General features: G+C 32.8%; 1 protein-coding gene across 1 annotated transcript; it reads left to right on the top strand.

Moving 5' to 3' along the window:
- Positions 1 to 1,235: 1,235 nt before the first annotated feature.
- On the top strand, positions 1,236 to 18,418 carry LOC127712023 (probable serine racemase). Its single transcript, XM_052218180.1, has 9 exons — positions 1,236 to 1,418; positions 3,890 to 3,931; positions 7,217 to 7,383; positions 10,320 to 10,401; positions 11,423 to 11,549; positions 12,568 to 12,618; positions 14,981 to 15,108; positions 17,116 to 17,166; positions 18,180 to 18,418. Exons 1-9 carry the CDS (start codon positions 1,236 to 1,238, stop codon positions 18,339 to 18,341), a joined length of 993 nt encoding a protein of 330 aa, XP_052074140.1. The 3' UTR covers positions 18,342 to 18,418.
- Positions 18,419 to 20,317: the final 1,899 nt, after the last annotated feature.

Raw genomic sequence — 20,317 nt, 5'->3', positions numbered from 1 at the left:
TATTTTTAATATCATATAATGGCTTCTCTCAACTCGTTGTGGTTCATTGCTTAATAACACACAACGTCCATAATAAACTGTACATGGGATATATCCTCTGTATTTTCAAGTAAGCATGGACGATAAGTTTTAATTAAAAAAAAAAATAGGTTAAATATCGTTAATATTACTGAAAATCATCAAATGAATATTGTTACGTTTTTCATGTTAAATTACCCCATAAAACCACAATGAAAGTTGATCCATCTCCAAAAATTCCACATCAGAAATGAATGCAACAACAGTGATAATGCATTGAAGTTATAGCTAAAACGAATAGCTTTCAATACTCGATTTTCTAGATTAATAACCCACTCTTGGGCCTTAATCCTGCAAATGATTACCGTAAAGACATATTCTAATGTAAAGACATATTCTAATGTAAAGACATATTCTAATGATGTTGTGTTAACGTTTAGCTAAGAAGGGTTCACGTCCGTTTATAGGGTGCACCATCTACTTTAAGGGTATCAAAGTCACATATGTAGCGGACATACTATGAATTGTAAAAAAAATAGGTTAAAAGGCCTTTGAAAAATGGCCCTTGTTAAATGAATTCAAGAAAAAATGGCCCTACTGCCTTATTTGATATAGATCAGCTTCAGGGAATATACGTCTGTTTATAATTAAAATACTGTATTGAAATATTTATCACTATAATACGTGTTTCTGTCTGCTTTTTGTCATCTGTCCATGGAAGTACTATGAAAAGTGTTCGGCAAATTTAAAACGAGAATTAAACTGTTAAATAGGACGAACTGAAGTCATTGTTTTGTATTCGATATAATTCATTCTACATAGTCTTACCATGCTCAGCGTATCTAACTTATTCAAAATTGCGGATAGTAAAAAGCGCAGTCACCCGTTTAATTACCAAGGTTGGATTGGTTTTTAAATTGTGAATCAAGTTTATTTGTATTACAACTATTATGCGATGAAAAAATTAAAGTTTTTTTAGTACCTTCCCATCTTCGATGATATATTCATGCATCAAAGATCCTCAGTGAATCATTTTAATGTGGGATTTAATATTAACATTACATGTTTCAGACGTTGCGCTTTCCCGAGTACGTATGGATTTAATACTATAAAACACAAGTTTACTCACTGTATTAAAATAGAAAGGAAGTTAGTAACTTTTGTCTAACGAGTACTAGGCCACGCACTGAAATATTGTACTGTAGAGTACTGTGACAATGTCGTGTCGGACAACTATCGATGATATTCACAAAGCACACGAAAGGATAAAGCCGTTTGTTCACAGAACACCTATTTTCACAAGTTCGACTTTCAATAATTTAATTGGAAGAGAAGCATTTTTCAAATGTGAAAATTTACAGAAAACTGGATCTTTTAAAGCAAGAGGAGCACTAAATTCAGTGAGTATGTAGGTTGTTATAACACAGTAAGACAATGCATTTAGACATTTTTTTAGAGATTATTTTTAACAAGAGGAAACCATTTTCAGATAAAGATTTAATGCACATCACAATATGCCGGTCTGCATTTCATAATTTTTTTTATAAAAAGTTCATATAAAAAGTTCATATTATTATAACATTCATAACAACAGTAATTTTTCTAGTTTGTTACGGGTTTACAACTCGTAAGCACGTGCAACCTCGATCAGTATAGTGGTGTGCATGTTTTTTTGTAGTTCTATTATTGGTTTAGCAACAACAACATCTTTGTATTGTGTAGAATCATTATACTTCGAGAATGTAAGGATTTTCATATATGCCAGATTTTGTCAGTTAACTCGTGATTTGCGTTCGTCCTGAACATGTATGCGATATTTGCCACTGGACGTAAAGCAACCAACAATCAATAAATCATAATCGTAAAATGCGTAAAAGTGAAGTGCTGGTGAATCACACAAAAATTATGAATTCTATGAAATACTTTTTGTAATTTTTAACTGTTTCCTTAAGGGAAATTTTGAGAGGATTTTTAAAATGAGGCATTTCGTTATGATGGAATGTATCGTATGAATTGAGTATCAAATTTCCACTTCACTTGATTTGAACAAATGTAGATAGGAAGAAAAATTTGCATAGTATATGTCTTTTAATATAAATGATTGTTTAAAATCAAACGTGCAACAAAGAATCTGACAAAACTCAAACGACAAAAGGTCGGACAGGTTAATGTATGTACTCATCTTTGGTGAAAAATATTACGAACGGAGTGTTGGTCTATTACAAATTAAAAGCAAAGAAAATAAAGAGTTGCAAAAATGAGAAATGTATAGAGTGACTACTGTCCTTGTTAATGATCTAATAGCGTAAGCAACAAAATGATTAATGGCACGAGATAATCCGTGTTTAATCAATGCTAAAATGGTGACTTAATTTGTGTTTTTCAAACTGCTAATTTCTTCAAAACGACTTTTATTTCACACATGAAATTTGGTACACACATGCACTTTGTGATGAAACACGTAATAACTTTGCTTTCAGAGGAAATGTGGTACATATCTTTTTCATGATAAAGATTCACCGTACAATACGGTACCTGGAGTACCCTGTAAAACAGGAAATGTAGAAAATCGTGACCATGGGAACTTACGACGATAATTATGATTGTGAAATATAATGATTTCCCTTTAATTTTTTTTTTTTTTTTTTTTTTAAATAGCCATGTGTTATTCCGTTAATTTAAACTCGTAAACTAAAGGGCTTTTTGGACACTGGGCACCCTACTATTAATTGGAAGGGAAAAGGTTAAATACATTTGAGTCCCTCTTGGAGAAAACGGATTTGTATAAGAAAGGATAAAACAGGTATCTTAGCTAGGGCACTTGAAAAAACAGGTTTGTATAAGGTAGGATAAGAAAAAATTAACGGTGCACTAATAAAATCATAAGCTGAGTTCTTTGTTACGTTCGACCAGGCAAAACCATGCAACGCCATTGTACTTTTGACAAATAAAATAAAAGATGTTTAGGTATACATTAAGGATGTACTTAGGCGAAATTAAAAACAATCTAGAATTTAAAATTGATACTATAAGTCAGAAGTGCTTTAGTTAAGGAACCAAATAAGCTTAAAATATTTATAGGTTATGGAGCTCCTTTTGGAGATATTTGATTTTTTTTAAAAAGGGGGGAAAGGCTGACTCGGACTTTTACCTTATATTTGCAATGGTATTATTTCGGTCTCAAATCAAAAGAAAAGAAATCTATAATATGCTTATATTTTGGTAAATGACCTTTTAAGAGCTATTGAAGTCTTATATGAAAAGAGAAATGGGTGTTATGGGGCAGAATATTTTATCCTGTATTGTAGAAAAAAAACGAAGAAGTCCGAATATCTGACACAAATTCCAAAACCTCACATAAGTACATCCTTAAGGCGACAGAAATCCAATACAAAAAGTCAGAAGATATTTCGAGTTCAAAATTCAGTCTTAAACAATAGGCAGGTACAATGTATCTGTACTAAACATCAAGCTCTAAATAGCTTATTTTTTATAAGTAAAAAAAGCCGAACATACCTGCGTATTCTTAAACCCCACCAAATGGATACAACATCCAGTCATGTAAATGAAATAAACGGTGCAATATACTTCTGGATATTCAGTATTTCAATAAGACGTGTAAAATCATAACTATATATCAAAGACAACCATGATAGGTAAATTCTAAGAATAAAAATGTTTAAAAATAGCAAAAGAAACATTGAAACACTGAGCATTTTTGAATGGAGCATTGTACGGTTACGTATGCCTTAAGTTCAATTAACCATCAACATGATTTTTCCTCTTAAATTAAAAAAAAATATATATAACGTCAAGCACTCTAACTTACTATGACTTGCATATCTTACATGCATAAAAATTCATATTTCAGATTTTGAAATTGAAAGAAACAGATCTAGATTTAAAAGGAGTGGTATGTAATGTTTAATTCCATTTTTATGATACATTTAATGTTAATTTGCTTGTCTTGAAGCTCCGACAGCCACCCCAACCTTATTGCCATATTTGCATATTTGAAATATGTTTGTACGTGAATGATATGCCATATATTTACTGATATTATAAATATTTACTTTCACTGTGATAAAATAATAGATTTATTATTTTAAGAAAGAACATTTGTTAAAACTACATGTATATAATGATCTATAATGGGTAAATTTCGTGCGTTTCAGCTACCGACAACATATATCACTGTGCTTAAACGGCTGTGGGTAACTTAAGTTACCCACAGCCCAAGATGGCGGGCTCTATACTCGTTGATATATGATTGATACAAAATCTTCTTTTTGCGACGTTTTTCATGCACTATGTAAATATTTATAGGATTCTTGAATAAAGAAATCACTTACCATTACCATAAATTTGTCAATTTTAAGTTCATTTTAGCGCAAGGCCAACTTTAAAAAATGCATAAGATGTCCGTAACTTTATGGTCAAAACTAATCAGACTGTCCGTAACTTTATTTTCGAATGTGGGTAACTTTTGTTTTCAAAATTGTAAGATTGATAATTTCAACAATTAAAGGACAAGAAACACTATCAAATCCCGTATTTATTACCTAGTTTTATACTATTACGATATGCGTCAAAATAACCAAGAGAAAAGAGAACATAGCTGTAAAAAATCAGACCCGAGATTTAATAATTTACCGTTGTTTTTTTTTTCAGTTTATTCCCGATTTTCGGATAATATGTTGATAGATAAATCAAGTAAACTTGGTTAGCAGCATCCAAAGTATACTTTGCAGAGTGTTTACATAAAACAGGATCTGATGGTACAGCGAAATTTATCTTACATTCTTCTGGCTTTATAGATTGTTCACTGTTGAGTCCTTGGCCCTTTTAGCCGCGGGCAAAATTGATACCTTTTCCTTTAAATAATTTCCGAATTATTAGCCAAAAAAGTAAGGTCTCCACTATATCTAGTGTTATGAAAAAAAATGCCAACATCTTAGAGTAAATGGAAGGCTATCTTGTTGAACATGTGTCCGTTTATAACAGCAATTAAGATAGATTTAAAATCTTCTAAACATTTCATTGACCTCAGGGATTCAATAACACTTGGTATCAAAGCGTAAATATATTCTTCAGGGGTCTGGACATCTCCGTCTATGTATTTCCGCTCAGGATTGACATCTGAACTTGTTCTCTTAAAGGTGATTTTCGTTTGTTTACTTTTAATGTATGTTTTTAAGCCTTGAGTAATTTGATCTGAAATTTGTGATATCTGCAGTGGGAAGTGGTGAGATTTATAAGCTGCATGTCCTGATTTTTCGTCCCAAACTTGTTTCCTTATGCTAAATTTTGAAGTTCCATTGTGTTGGCTGATTGAGTTATGAACATGGTACCTATGTCACTATATAAACTAACACATGTAATTTTAAAAAAAGATTCGAGTTTATTAGCTGGGTACAATACCAGAAAACATGGTATTCACAAAAGAATTATATCAAACTAGAAATCTACTTTCTTTCTGATTATATATTTGATGCAATTTCTATAACATGTTTAATTATTTAATCCATCCACGAATATCGATTCTTTGAAAGTTACAGCTGGGACTATTATACAATAATATATTATGTTCAAGGTTACGGACATTGTGTTAAAGTTACGGACATCCCTATTGATATATTGAAATAAGTTACGGACAAGTTGTTTTCAAGTTACGGACATCCTAAGTGTTTTTGAAAATCGTAATGTGATCGTTTATTTTGCAGTATTTTATCACCTTTTATGTTTAGGGGTTTCCCTAAAAGATTGATACAACTTTTTAATTACTAAACATTTGTGTTGTTTTCATTGTATTGTTATTATATAGGATAGAAGCTTCTTACCGAAGCCAGGCGGCTCCATCTTGGGCTGTGGGTAACTTAAGTTACCCACAGCCGTTTAAGCACAGTGATATATCGACTAGTGGGTTACAAATTTTCTTACCAATTTACGTTACATAACAACTATGGTTTATCTATATAACCACTCCTTTAGAATATTGAATAATATCCTTGAATAGAATCTAATTAATTTCTTTAGAGAATCGAAATAAACCAACAGCAGAAACAATACATTATAAGTCTTCTAGAAATTAACCTGTTTCGGAACAAACGCTTTACACTTTTAAATAAGGACATCTTAATTATACTGTCTTAATGCTTTAATTATGTTTGATATATGTTTTGTTGCTTCCACTGATCGAAGTGATTGAAATGATATCGGGAGTTTTGGTTTGAATGTATACTCACATAAGTTGTCTACTACATTACCTATTATGGCTAAGTGGTTTGCTTCCCAAATTTTGTCAATCAAACAAAACTATAAACAGTTTTAACCCAACAATTTATTCTGTAGATGCCTGTACCAAGTCAGAAATATGACAGTTCTTTTTTACCTCGTTCCATGTTGGTTGATAACGTTTGATTATGTCAGTAACTGTTTTATGGACTTCTCCTTTCTGAATTTACCTATACGTTTTTACCTTCGCTATATGGTTATGTACCAGGTCAAATTATGGATGTAAGGTTTCCCTCAAAAGATGTTTTGTCATCTTTTATCAGTTTTTTAAAGGCTATGTTCGATTTAGACCTTCTTATGTATAGTAGTTTGGACACTTGACAACGTTGTTGTCACCTTTAGGAAATATTTGTTGTATTGTTAAATATTATAAAAACAAGTTTCTGTTTCGTATAGCATTACATAATTCAAATACTAGGTACTTATTACCAATGTTATTTCTACTGATCGGGCGGAGCTTACGTTTTAATTTGCAATAGGACATTCTATTTGAAGATGTGTGTGTTAAAGATGATTCCGTTATATAATCATTTTTGATTTCTATTCACCTATCAGTGTCACCAAATGGATATACAAAAGAACTGATATGGGACGAAAGTGTAGTTAAAAACTTATATCAATAATACGTGTAATAGCTTAGTATTTGGAATATATTGCATGTTTTTCAACTCCGTTTTACAAGAAAATCTACGGATCTGTCTCACTATTTACTTTTCGAATACACATATAGTGTTTACATACTTTCACTGCATTAATGACCACAACTGGACACTTCATTAATTCGTTTATCCCAAAACACCTGTCTATAGATAGACTGGTCTATGATGAGCGAACCGGTTAAACCCCGCCCAGTCAAGTGAAATAAATCAAGTAATATCATATAATTTCGATGAATTTACTACAGGTCACTCACAGCAGTGGTAACCATGGCCAGGCTACAGCTTGGGCGTCACGTATGTCAGGTGTCGAATGTTCGGTTATCATTCCAAAAAAAGCTTCTAAGGTCAAGGCTGCGGCTATTAAAGGTTATGGAGCAGAATTGATATTTTGTGAACCTTACCCAAGTGGAAGGTAACTGTACACAGCTTTTTAATGTTAAATAAAGTATGAGACAAGAAGGAGGTGCGGTATGAATGACAATGAGACAAATATTCACAAGAGACCAAAATGACGAAAATGTTAGCAACTATAAGTAACTGTACAACTTTCGAACCTACATGCGAAGATGTTAATCTGCATATATTGTTCAGGTCCCTTCGGCCTTGATGCTTACAGATGTACCTGGGTTCCAGCACTTTTTGAAGCGCTTCATTCTAAAACTGTACGCACGGTCAACTCTTTTACAACCCTATAAAATTACTAAAAGAATCATTCAATACTTATAATTACGTTTTTTCGTTATGATCATGAAAAATCGATTTTGATTATTTCTTTAAATAACTTGTGCATTTTTTTGTGATACCACGTCTCATCATGAATGTTAAACTTCATTGGGATATAAAGGTGAATTTTAGTATGATGCACAAGCGTTGTTATCCAATCAAAATAACGGATTCTTCTAAAACATACATGTAATGTAATTATAGAGTGATGAAAAGAAGAGAAATGAATAGAAGGACGAGTATAAAATTGAGAATGGAAATGGGGAATGTGTCAAAGAGACAACAACCCGACCATAGAACAGACAACAGCAGAAGGTCACCAACAGGTCTTCAATGCAGCGAGAAATTCCCGCACCCGGAGGCGTCCTTCAGCTGGCCCCTAAACAAATATATATACTAGTTCAGTGATAACTAATATACCTATTTACATTGCGGAAAAAAACCTTGTTGCTGTTAAAAGCATCTTTTTTATCAAATGTTTCATCGAATGACTTTTCTAACCAAAACTGAATTAATGTGTATCCGAAAGACAATCTATGGCTGTACACGTTAATTTTGGTTTTAATAATTATAGTCAAAGTGTGGCAATGTCTCAATATTGTTGTTTTGTGCTATCTTCACGTGTTTATTGTTTATAGATTAGAACATGTTTTTTTTCGATGTCTGTCATGGTATCATCTCGAGACTCCCATATTAGCCCAAGGCACCAGGCAAATTCTCATATCGGTCGAGCGGCGATAGCAGGGGCGATAACAGGGCCATTATGAACATGTTATTTATCACATATTATACAAATACTTAAAAAAGAAGAAGGAAATGAATTACTCTGTCTGGCGAGATTATATATGTTTGTCCTCCACTGAAATTATTCCGCCGTCATTTTAAAATCGACGTTTCTCATCCGCTATTGATGTTGAGAACGCGTATGACAGCTAGGGCACAATAATCAGTTACGTATTCCCTCCGAACAGGAATATAACTAGGACAATTCCGAAGTTATTGCATATGCAAAACCCAATGTTTTCGTAAAAAAATATTTGATAAATGATGTTTATATAAGGGGAGCTTTAATTTGACATTGTCTGTTATAATGTCATTGCATTTACAAAGGAAATTTGAAGAATAATATTTCAATGAAATGTGATTTGATAAAGCTATGTGCATGATCACTTTAAAAAAACCCACTGTAAGCCACTCTTGCTTTTAATCAGCTTTCTAAAAGCTTACAGCCATTACTTCATAGTTATAGAACGTTTTTGGGATATCTTCCTTTTTATATGCGTTTATTTTTCAGTACGGAAAATCAGAAGTAAGCAGTATTTATATTTAGTGTTTTATATATTTAGAATCACGTCACGAAGGAATTCCGCAGTTTTGTTAAAAATAAAATGCGAGATCTGTTCCGATAAAAGTATTTCTGTCAGTACTGAAGCGAAGTTTTTTCTTATATGTTACCGTTATTAAACTGAAATTTGATATTGAACTTCCATAAAGATATGGAGAACCATCTAGGACGTTTAACTCACATATAATATAGTCCTTGCTACAAATCATAATTCTACGGTTTGTTTTGGTAATTAAGCGCATGCGTATAATTTTCTTGACCTTCAGGGACACAAAACTAAATGGTTGCTCTGGATTCCCAACTCCATTGATTAATTTGAAACTCAAGAGATTCTTTCTGTGTCTATCTGCTATAAAGGGTTATTTTAGTTGCATGTTTTTTAATCGTGTGCAACATTTAAATAAAAAAATGTAGTCAACAACGTAAAGGTAAAACTAGAACTCCCCTTCAGCCGAAATGGAGTCTTCCATATTATCGCCCAGAGTTGTCGCCAGTACAATACTTCCGTCAATTTAAAATCAAAATATGACAGCACGAAGAGTAAAATAGGCCAGTTATGTCGATAGACGTCGAATTATATTAAAAGCGATGGCAATTTAAACAGAGGAATGTGTACGGAAAGGAGTCATGCCCACTGACCTGAAGGAAATTAAATATTTAATGTCATTGAATAAGAATTGGGTTTTCTCATAGAATTCGCGATAGGAAAATAGGTGATAACAGGATAAGGTACGAATTGAGATACCTTCTCTCTATATAATATATATCAGTGACTGCTGTAGATAGTTAACTTGAAATTGATAGTACAAAAATAAAACACAAAAATTACATTGTTCATACACTTGTATCAGAGATTGGCTATTTTTTAAAGTTGAAAAACTATTCAGATTTAATCAAATAGAGAATACATGTGCAGTTGAATTATTTTTGAGAATAATACTAATAGCAATGAAAACAATAGCAATCGTATTCCTCAGAGCAATCATGCTCTTTGATTAAGAAATGCATTTGAAAATTGATTTATTATAAACTCTTTCCCCAAAAATGGTTTATATGCGGGGAGGTAATTGTAGTAAATGATATATACAAGTTAACTTCTACGTCATTTGTTCTCTGGTGGAGATTTGTCTCATTGGAAATCATGCCACATCATTTTATTTTAATATAAACGTTTTAATGCTTTCTCAATAAAATTAATCATGTTTCTTAAATTGATTGCATTTATAATGGGATATTTGTATCACTGTTATTATTAATTTGTTTTAAATTTTATTTACTAGAAAAGAAACCTGTGACAAGATAGTAAAAGAAAAAGGATATGCCATTGTTCACACGGCAGACCATGACATTATCGCCGGACAGGTATGACAAATTTAATATCACAGAACATTCAAGAACGATGATGAAGACGACGATGATGAGGAGGATGATTATGAGCGTGTATAACGTACAAAATAAATATATGATCAAACCACACTATTCAGTTACATAAAATTATGTTCTCTGGGAATCGTACTTGGGATGTTTAGATTTCACAGACAACATCTCTTCAATGTATGAAACTTGTAATGTGATGTTGTTCAATCCAATCATTTAATCAATTCAATTCAATTCGAATCTTTATTGCAATTACACTCTATACTTATAGCATGTGACACAACATAACAAAAGACGGGCGAAAGATACCAAGAGAAAATGAAAACACAAATGCCCAATTTCAACAAGTAAAGCCTGAAATCAGGTCCTGCGTATACCTAAGTAGGCATGATACAGGCACAATTTATATAATCTAAACTATATAAATTTCATAGTATTTTACCTGGTCATTTAAAAAAATCTTGTTTCATGGTACGTTTTCTGGCTTCGGAAAGAGCTTCAGTAGCTACACATAATCAATTTTCACTACCAGAAAAACAAGAGGTTTACAGTGTTGTCTCTCCTTAAAACATGTATATTTAATCTAAATAGATAATTATTTCAATCATTCACTCTGTTTTAATTGAAAGCTAACACACTAAGTTTTACCATCAAATACAAAATAAAAAAATGACACTTTTTCACCAATTAATGTAAATTCAAGAAATAATGAATCGAATTTTCAAAGGTAGAGATATTATTCAATGTAATCAAGATTTAATGCTATGGCCAAAAATAAAAAGACAAACAGACAAATAATAGTACAGATGACACACCATAGAAAACTTAAGACTAAACAATACGAACCCCACCAAAAACTGGGGGTGATCTCAGGTGCTCCGGAAGGGTAAGTTATAAAAGTTTTGTATGAAAAAAAAACAAGGGGTTCTTCAATTATCCATGGAGGGAAATCCTTTTTTACATAGATTTAATTTATACTTAACCAATTTCTTTTATTAATAATCAGGGTACCATGGCAGTGGAGCTTTTAGAAGAAGTACCAGATCTGGATGCAATACTAGTATCGGCTAGTGGAGGCGGAATGATCTCTGGTATAGCCATTGCAGCTAAAGCTATTAACAAAAACGTAAAAGGTAATTGTCGTTATAACATATTTTTGTACATACATACACAGGGGTCTTGTCTGATCTGAGACGGGACGTTGTTCAAAAATAACATTTAGCGGATTTTCACTTGGACTTCATTTGATAAAATCCTTTAAAAAGTTATTTCTTTTATAATCAGACATATTATGGTCAAAAACTATTGTGTTTTATATGATATCTTTAATGACTTCTTAACTTTGTCTTTTTAACCCTAATTTTATTCACATTTGAACACGACACATAAATGTACTTGTCTTCTTTTTTGTAACAGAATCATACGTTCTGTATGCCCATGCTATCTCGTATTTCAGTTCATGTTATACTCCACGTGCTCTTTAACGGGAGTTAAAAGACAGCTAGTGCCAAATAAAGGCAACAGTAGTATATTGCTGTTCACAAGTCACAAATCGATTGATAGAAAACAAATCTGAGTTACAAACTAAAACCGATGGAAACACATCAACTATAATAGAAAAACAACGGAACAACAGAAACTCTGAAGCAACAAAAACAAACGCGAACATACATAGAAACGGACTTTGTGATAACAACTGCCATATTCCTGACTTGGTACAGGCTAAGTGTACTCCTGATTCGAAAAAAAAATGTTCTATAATATACATTCGCCAAGACAAATAGACTGACATCTCCTGTGTGAATTTACTACATGTAATTACATAATGTAAGACATGTAAGTAAACATTTGTTGTTTTTCTTTGCCGTAATTCCCGTTACATTTGAGTTGACGCTTTTTACCAGAAATAGTTTTCGAAATGCATGACAAATGACACCAGCCTAGCAGACGATGTTTCATTTTTAAAAACGTCAAAATCAATGCACATTGGACAATTGATATTGCAACCATGATTTTCTTTGTAATATTATGTCATCAATGACTAATGCTTTCATTTCAACCTGTGCAGATAAAATAGCAAAATTAATACAATGTTTTAAGCAGTTTTTATGTTAAACGTATTTTCTCGACTTAACATTGTTCTCTTTTCAGTATTTATGGTAGAACCTGAAGGCAAAATGGCTGAAAAGTGCATGCGATCAGGTAATATAAATACTGCAATAAGAATAGTAACTTTGAACAAAAAAAACCCAAAACAACACAAAACAAAATCAAACGAATATTGTATCAAAATAAAATCAACATCAAACAACAACTACAACTAGATTCGCCATTGCAAGCAATAGCGGATGTCACCCTTCCTCCACTGACACAAAGCAGCAGCCAATTTGAACATTTTAAAAAGTGAGTGCACATGTCACCCTTCCTCCACTGACACAAAGCAGCAGCCAATTTGAACATTTTAAACAGTGAGTGCATATTTATATGCATTGCTTTATATCATTTTGTAAATTTTCAGTATATTTAGAGCATTTTGGAATCTTTTACATTTCAGCTGTTTCCATTGCAACAGCAGCCATTTTGGAAATTCTAAAGTCAAAAGTCTCATTTATACTTGCCAGTTAATAGTCATATTCAGTTTCATTCAGTTTGGAGCATTTTGAAATTTTTGACATTTTTGCAGTTTCAATAGAAACGGTGGTCATTTTGGAAATTCCGAGGTCAAATGTCTTATCTATATTTGCCAGTTAACAATCATAATAAGTTTCATTGAGTTTGGAGCATTTAGAAATTTTCGACATTTTTGCTTATGTCCATGGTAACAGAGACCATCCCAAAAATTTTAATCACAGATGCCACATTGGATCATACCATAAAAGTTTCAATGGATTTGACCTACCATTATAAGTGAGTAAATGCTACTTTCTTTTAAGAATTTCCCATAGGGTCTAATGGCCATTGTTTCTCCAGTTTCCATGGAAATGGCAGCCATTTTGGAATTTTTCGACATTTTTGCTGATTTCCATGGTAACAGAGACCATTCAACATATTTTAATCACAGATGCCACATTGGAACATGGGAGGGAACATACCATAAAAGTTTCAATGGATTTGACAAACCATTATAAGTGAGTAAATGCTTCTTTTAAGAATTTCCCGTAGGGTCTAATGGTCAATGTTTCTCCAGTTTCCATGGTAATGGCAGCCATTTTGGAATTTCTAAATATGGTCAAGACATCTTGGCATGCCAGGCAACATTCCCATAAAGTTTCATCCAGTTGGGTCTTATAATGAAAGATTTAATGGATTTGCAATTTTTTTTCACATTTTTGCTGTTTCCATGGTAACGGCAACCATTTTTTAAATTTCCAAAGTCAGTGGTCCTTGTTATAGTCAACAATCATTAAGACTGGTTCCATTGGCTCTGAGAAAACTCCCGGACAAAAGTAGGTGGAAGAAAAATAATAATAAGAATAGGGAAAAAGAAACAGAGGAAAAGCAATATGTCACCCGACATTGTCGATCGGGTGAAATAACAATAAATGTTAAACAATAGAAACTGTCTTACAATCTCCTTGTCAAAGAATTGTGTGTAAATATAGACAGTGTATGTATGCTCTTGTGTACTACAATCGATTAGAAAATACGAAGCGATAAACGTTTACTGTATCCTTTTATCCTGACTCTAGATCTGTTGCGAGGGAACGGTTAATTAACATTCAAAGTTCTATTTAAGATTTTCGTCGCGGTTTAAAAAAGGTTTTATAGACATGTCAATTTTATTCAAAAACAATTCAGCTGTATGGGTGGGGGTTGCATAAAATATACAATTGAGTGTGACTGTTAAATTGCATGATAGAATTAATATCCGTACATTGCAGGGAAATACAAAATGTATTCTAAATATTTGAGATCGCATCGAAACAGGAGAAAAGCTCGGCAGGCCTCGCTTTTCTTCCTGTTTCTAACGACATACAAAGCTTGTACAATTGATTTTTTTTATATTTTCCTACAATGCACGAATATTGTTATTAAAATCAAGTGATCAAACATAGTTATTGTATTTAGAATATCGTCCGAATATTTGATCGCGCCTTTAAACTGCTCTGAATCAATCATAATGTGATACCGTAATATCACAACTTTCCTAATTTCCTAATTATTTGAAATAGTGAAATACATAATATATTTATCTTTTAAGTAATGCAGAAATCAGTATCTACAAAGTAAGACGGTAGAAATCCGTCATCTACAACTCCTTAAAACCACACACTGATATTTATGAAACTTTCAGGAAATTGATACTTGAAAGTATTGATGCCTTGTTGATTTTCTTTTTTCTTTATAGTAACTTAAATAGGATTTAAATTATATTTTCTGATGTCCTTGTCCCATGAACTACATGTACATTGATTTTTTAAAGATATATTTCAGTTGTTGCTGTTTTATAAATTTACCTTGAGATGAACACTTAACCGTCAGTTTGCTTTGTCTTCTTTATTAAAATAAGTCAGCTTTCAATTCGCGATCTAGTAAAACCATCTTAATGTATAATTAATTGCAGGTGAAAGATTGTGGCCAAACCCTCCAAAAATTCTGGATACGATAGCAGACGGGATTAGTCAACAGCAATTAGGTCATCTCACTTTTCCTATTATCTGCGATCTAGTAGAAAAGGATGTCTTCACTGTTGTAAGTTATACAGTAGAATGAAATATATCTGTATAATGCATTTTTGTATTGTGTCGGCTTAAGGCAGTATTGGGCAATACACAATTTTGTATCCTTTCCATGGTATAGGTTATATAAACTGTTTCGATCATCTTGTTTTCAACGTGTATGTGCAGAGAATTCTTTAATTTCATATTGATGATACAGAGGGAAGTATGCACATGTATTTTGGAATAAATTAGGAGACGATTGCTATTACATGTATTAAGTTTCTGCAGATTAAAAGAAGAAGAAATGGATTTACACCAGTCACCCTTGTTTTATAACAAACAGATGAAATTGTGCTAAAATGTGTTTTATAAATACCGAACTCTGAGGAATATTCAAAACGGAAAGTCAGTAGTCAAATAGCAAAATCAAAAGCTCAAACACATCAAACGAATGATACACAATTGTCATATTCCTTATATTGAATTAAACTATTTTGATTTGATACAAAGATTATTAGTATTCGCCTTAAATATTGACTTGCATTTAGAACTTGACAAGAGGGTTTGATAAGATCAAACTCCAAGACAAAAGATATGATTTCATCTCCCAATAGTGACATTTCGTTTTCTTTGTTTTATTATTCCAGCAGTGCCTGCATACTCCCAGTTGTTTCGATATACCAGAGCTTGCATTTATTACCATGATTTTTATGACAGTTGTTGACCATTCGTTTGATTGGTTTGAGCTTTTGATTTTGTCAATTGTTGAGGGACTTTTCATTTTAAGCTTTATTTGGAGTTCGGTATTGTTGTTGTTTTGCTATTTCTGGATGTACGGTTGTTGCTTATAAGAAACGTATTATACGAAGATGTCTACTTGGGGAAGTTGAAATCGCCCTTCGGAAATATACGGACGCAATCACGAGTTGGGTGAACGTTGTTTCACAGATGACGACAAATCTTTTCCAACTGGCATAACCACAATCCCGTTCTCTTTTCCTCAACAACGACTTAACGAATTAGACTTATCACCGGGTTGCATTCACAAGAGCAATACCTCGGGTACCACAAGAGGACATGGGATTACTTACCATTCCGGAGCACATAAGATCATCCCCGGTTTTTGATGGGGCTAGTGTTGTTTAGTTCTTAGTTTCTATGTTGTGTTACGTATACTTTTGTTTGTCTTTTGATTGTTTTTTTTTACAATTTGTGTCAAGGAAATTTCAGTTTGTTTTAGTCTTCTGAGTTTGAATATCCCTTTTGGAGCATAATAAAGCACCCTCGATTTTTGGTTGGGTTTGTGTTGTCCATTCGTTATTATGATGTTTTTTGTGTACTGTAGTTTGTCTTTATTGTCAGTGTGTTTTCAACTCGTGAGATGAATTTCCCATTGGTATATTTTGCCTCACTTTTTGTATCTTTCGTCTTTCTTTTAATTACAAAATTATGCAGTCAAGAAACCAATATACGCTTGGTCTTATAGATACATTGTTTGTATTACACAGCTTTGGCAATGTAGGCACACCTCTTTCGAGTATTGTAGTTCACAACATGAATAAAGATTTCTTCCACCAATATATGCCAATTCAATTTCCTTATCTACAACTTGCAGACAGACGAAACTCAACTCTACTTTAGCATTATTCTATATATACATGTAAGTATGGTTGCTATATATTTGACGGATCTGTCGTGTACTTATTTTTTTTCTAATGTATAATTATTTAACCACATTATTTACTACTAGAGCATTTGCATTATTCACGTGTATGGATACGTGCCCGGATCGACGTATTCGTGTCGGGCATATTGTAAAAAATAATGATTTAGCCCCGACCTCAATTAAAACTTTATTAACCTCAAATGCATTATAGAATATCTTCATCGGGACCAACTTGACTTAATTTATCAATTCCTTTGATACGTGTTACACGATACGTCGATACGGATACGCTAGCAAATACGTGAATAATGCAAATGCTCTACTAAAAGTATTTACAAAGACCACTTGACATAACCGCTTTCTATTATTCAGGGTCATGAAGATATTATAAAGGGGATGAAGTTTGTATTTCAACATATGAAGGTAAGTTTTAAATTTATATTTTAGTAAAATATTACATGTTTGGTTGGTCTTTGTATATCAGACCTGACATTGCGCTATATGAAATTTACCAATTCGTCATTTAGGGGATTGTCCTATTCATGAAAGCTAATTAACATGATTAATATTATTCTTGTGATTGACCATCGTCAATGCTTATTACTAAAACCGTTTCAAATTATGCAGGGATTCAAAGTTGTTTATTGTCAGTAACTTAAAAACTTATGGTCACTTCAACAAATTTCCGTGTAATACCATATTCTGCACCAATATAAAAAAATCATAGTCAATACCAAATGTCAAGATCATTTATTTTCTTAGTGGCATCCAGCCCTAAGAGTAAGACTGTTAGACAACATGGTGTGCTAGCTCGGTGTCAGAAGCCGTGCTACGTTGTGAGCTTTATTTTTAGTACGTTAAAAATCCGAAATGGCTTTTGATTAAATACAAAGCAGAGTATATTTGTTTCACATTTACAAGTCATGATAGTCTTGATCAAACAATGAAATATATGTCTTTGATTGCCAAATAGCCATCAATCAAATAATCTGTCTTACTAGATTCATTTTTTAAAGATTTTGGTCTTGCAATGTTTCTGCATATGACATGCCTTTCATGTTTTACTAAGCGTGGAAAAAACTGTCATAATATCAATATAGAAGATGATGGTTTTTTTTCAAATGGACAATAAATAATGATGTTTTACCATAGAATGCAATAAATAAAGTTGTTTCGGGAAAATAAACGAAAACGTTACCAATTTTACTGCACCAGATACGTTTTTCGCCAAATAATGTCTCTTTAGTAATGGTCAAGGCCAAAATATTTGAAAATCTATAACTTATTCAAATAGCTGCTAAAACCAATAAGAACAAAAAATATAGTCAAAACTGGGCAAGGAATCCGAGCTTTGCATGAGGGAGATATAGTCTTTTTATTAAAAATAATATCCGAATTTTGTAACATTTTTAAAACTATATTTTGTTTTACTTAAGTTGGTAATAGAAGCCGCTTCTGGAGCAACAGTAGCTGCTGCCATGTCAGAAAAGTTAAGACAAATGGATCCTAGTATAAAGAAAATTGGCATTATAATATGTGGTGGAAACTTTGATATAGACAAACTACCATGGTTCTCGCAGAAGGAACCGAAGGGATAGCAAGCTATAAAACACGAGCAGTTTATTTTGTATACTAAATACTGTATGAATCAATAGAATATGCTTATATACTTCTACATGACGTAGCTGTGCCAAATCGAAAAATAGCGGCTAAAAATTTCAATCAATATTAATGCTTTCATATTTTAAATTAAAATATTGGCACAAGACAAACAAGTTGACCATCTACATGCATGGTTTAAAATATTTGATTTTATAAATTGTAGGTTTAACATGTTTAATGTCTTCAAAGGAGCATACCTAATATTTTTAACACAAACTGTTTGCAATATGACAATAAGTCAAAATAAGATATATGAAGCTCTGTTTTAATTTGACACAGATAATTATCATGTAACTCACAAAAGGAACCACATGGAAAGCAAGCTTTGAGATAGTTAGTTTGTAAAACTTGGTACTGTATGCAAACATATTTTTTTTAAATATTTTTAATGACCTCACACATCCTATATAACACAACAATTGGTGAATAAACATACTTTACTTGAAAACAATGCCTGTATCCTACACATCAGAGTTTTAGATTGTAGAGCTGTTGTTAATATACTCACGTCTCTCTGACCCCGGCTTGCCATTGCCATTTATTGTTTCCAATTCATAATGCTCAAATGCAACTTTGTAAACGATGTGCCATATATTTTTTACCATTCCCAGTTAAAGGCAGCTAAAGACTTTTCATGTCAACATACTTATCTCTACAGACATGAAGGAAAGTGGGGAATTTTCTACACTTTGGATCCATTGTCCTGCGTCATTTAAATTAAAATAATATGTTTTCCTCTGGTATTCTTTGACAAACGTAACCAAAGTGTCACATGTGTCTTTGCACCTACTGTATAGTATCATTTGGTTTTTTTCAAAAACAAAAATTACCTATGAACATAACGATTTAGAATATGCAAATTATCAGTTTCCATTAATATGGTTGTAAATGGGCGAATGGTGAATTTTAATGAGTATATATGAATATATGAGTTACCTTATTGTAGGGAGTATCAAACCAAATAGGATGTCAATCAGGTCTATACGTAGTTCCAAATGTACGTCCACAAAGGTTGTTTACAGGTAACTAATTCAAATCGTGGTTAACGCTATCAGCTGATCGGTATTTCCGGTTTGACCAATTACCACTCAACCAACATATCACAGCAACTTTACCAATGAAACACTATCACAGCAATATTTGAACTAATTGTCTTACAAGGGATGGGAAATTGATAGCTGATTAGTAATTGAGAGGTTACTTTACCTTGACCTGAATTAAATAATAGAAGTTAAACAATGGGCTGCTCACTGATGTACTGTCAAAGGAGGGACAAGAGATACCAGAGGGACAGTCAAACTCATAGATCAAAAACAAACTGACAACGCCATGGCCAAAAATAAAAAGACAAACAGACAAATAATAGTACAGATGACACAACATAGAAAACTAAAGACTAAGCAACACGAACCCCAACAAAAACTGGGGGTGATCTCAGGTGCTCCGGAAGGGTAAGCAGATCCTGCTCCACATGTGGCACCCGTCGTGTTGCTTATGTTATTACAAATCCGGTAAATAGTCTTATTCGGTAGGTCACATTTGTGAAAAGGGAAGGGTATTGTAGTTACGACATAAGGAACATTTCCGATATCATCTGTGAAACGGTTATTTTATAACGGTCAACCAACTCGTGATGGCGTCCGTAAAATTCACGAAGGGATGATTTCAACTTCACCATTTGGAACTCTTGGTTTAATAGCTTCCTTGTGAGCAGCAATCCTCTATCAAGGAAATCATGATAGGAAATACAAGCCCGGGAATATCGTATCAATTGGGAGATATATACTCCGTATGCAGGCGCTGCTGGAATGTTGCTACATAGAAATGGAAAGTTCACAATTGGGAAGCTGAAATCATCTCTTTTGTCGTAAAGTTTTGTTTTCAACCAACTGTCACCAATCCAGTAGTCTCC

This window comes from Mytilus californianus, unplaced genomic scaffold (genome assembly GCF_021869535.1).
Source record: "Mytilus californianus isolate M0D057914Y unplaced genomic scaffold, xbMytCali1.0.p SCAF_8, whole genome shotgun sequence".
NCBI classification, from domain to species: domain Eukaryota; kingdom Metazoa; phylum Mollusca; class Bivalvia; order Mytilida; family Mytilidae; genus Mytilus; species Mytilus californianus.
The sequence above is the reverse complement of the archived record's forward strand: the minus strand, read 5'-3'. Positions and strand labels throughout refer to the sequence as shown.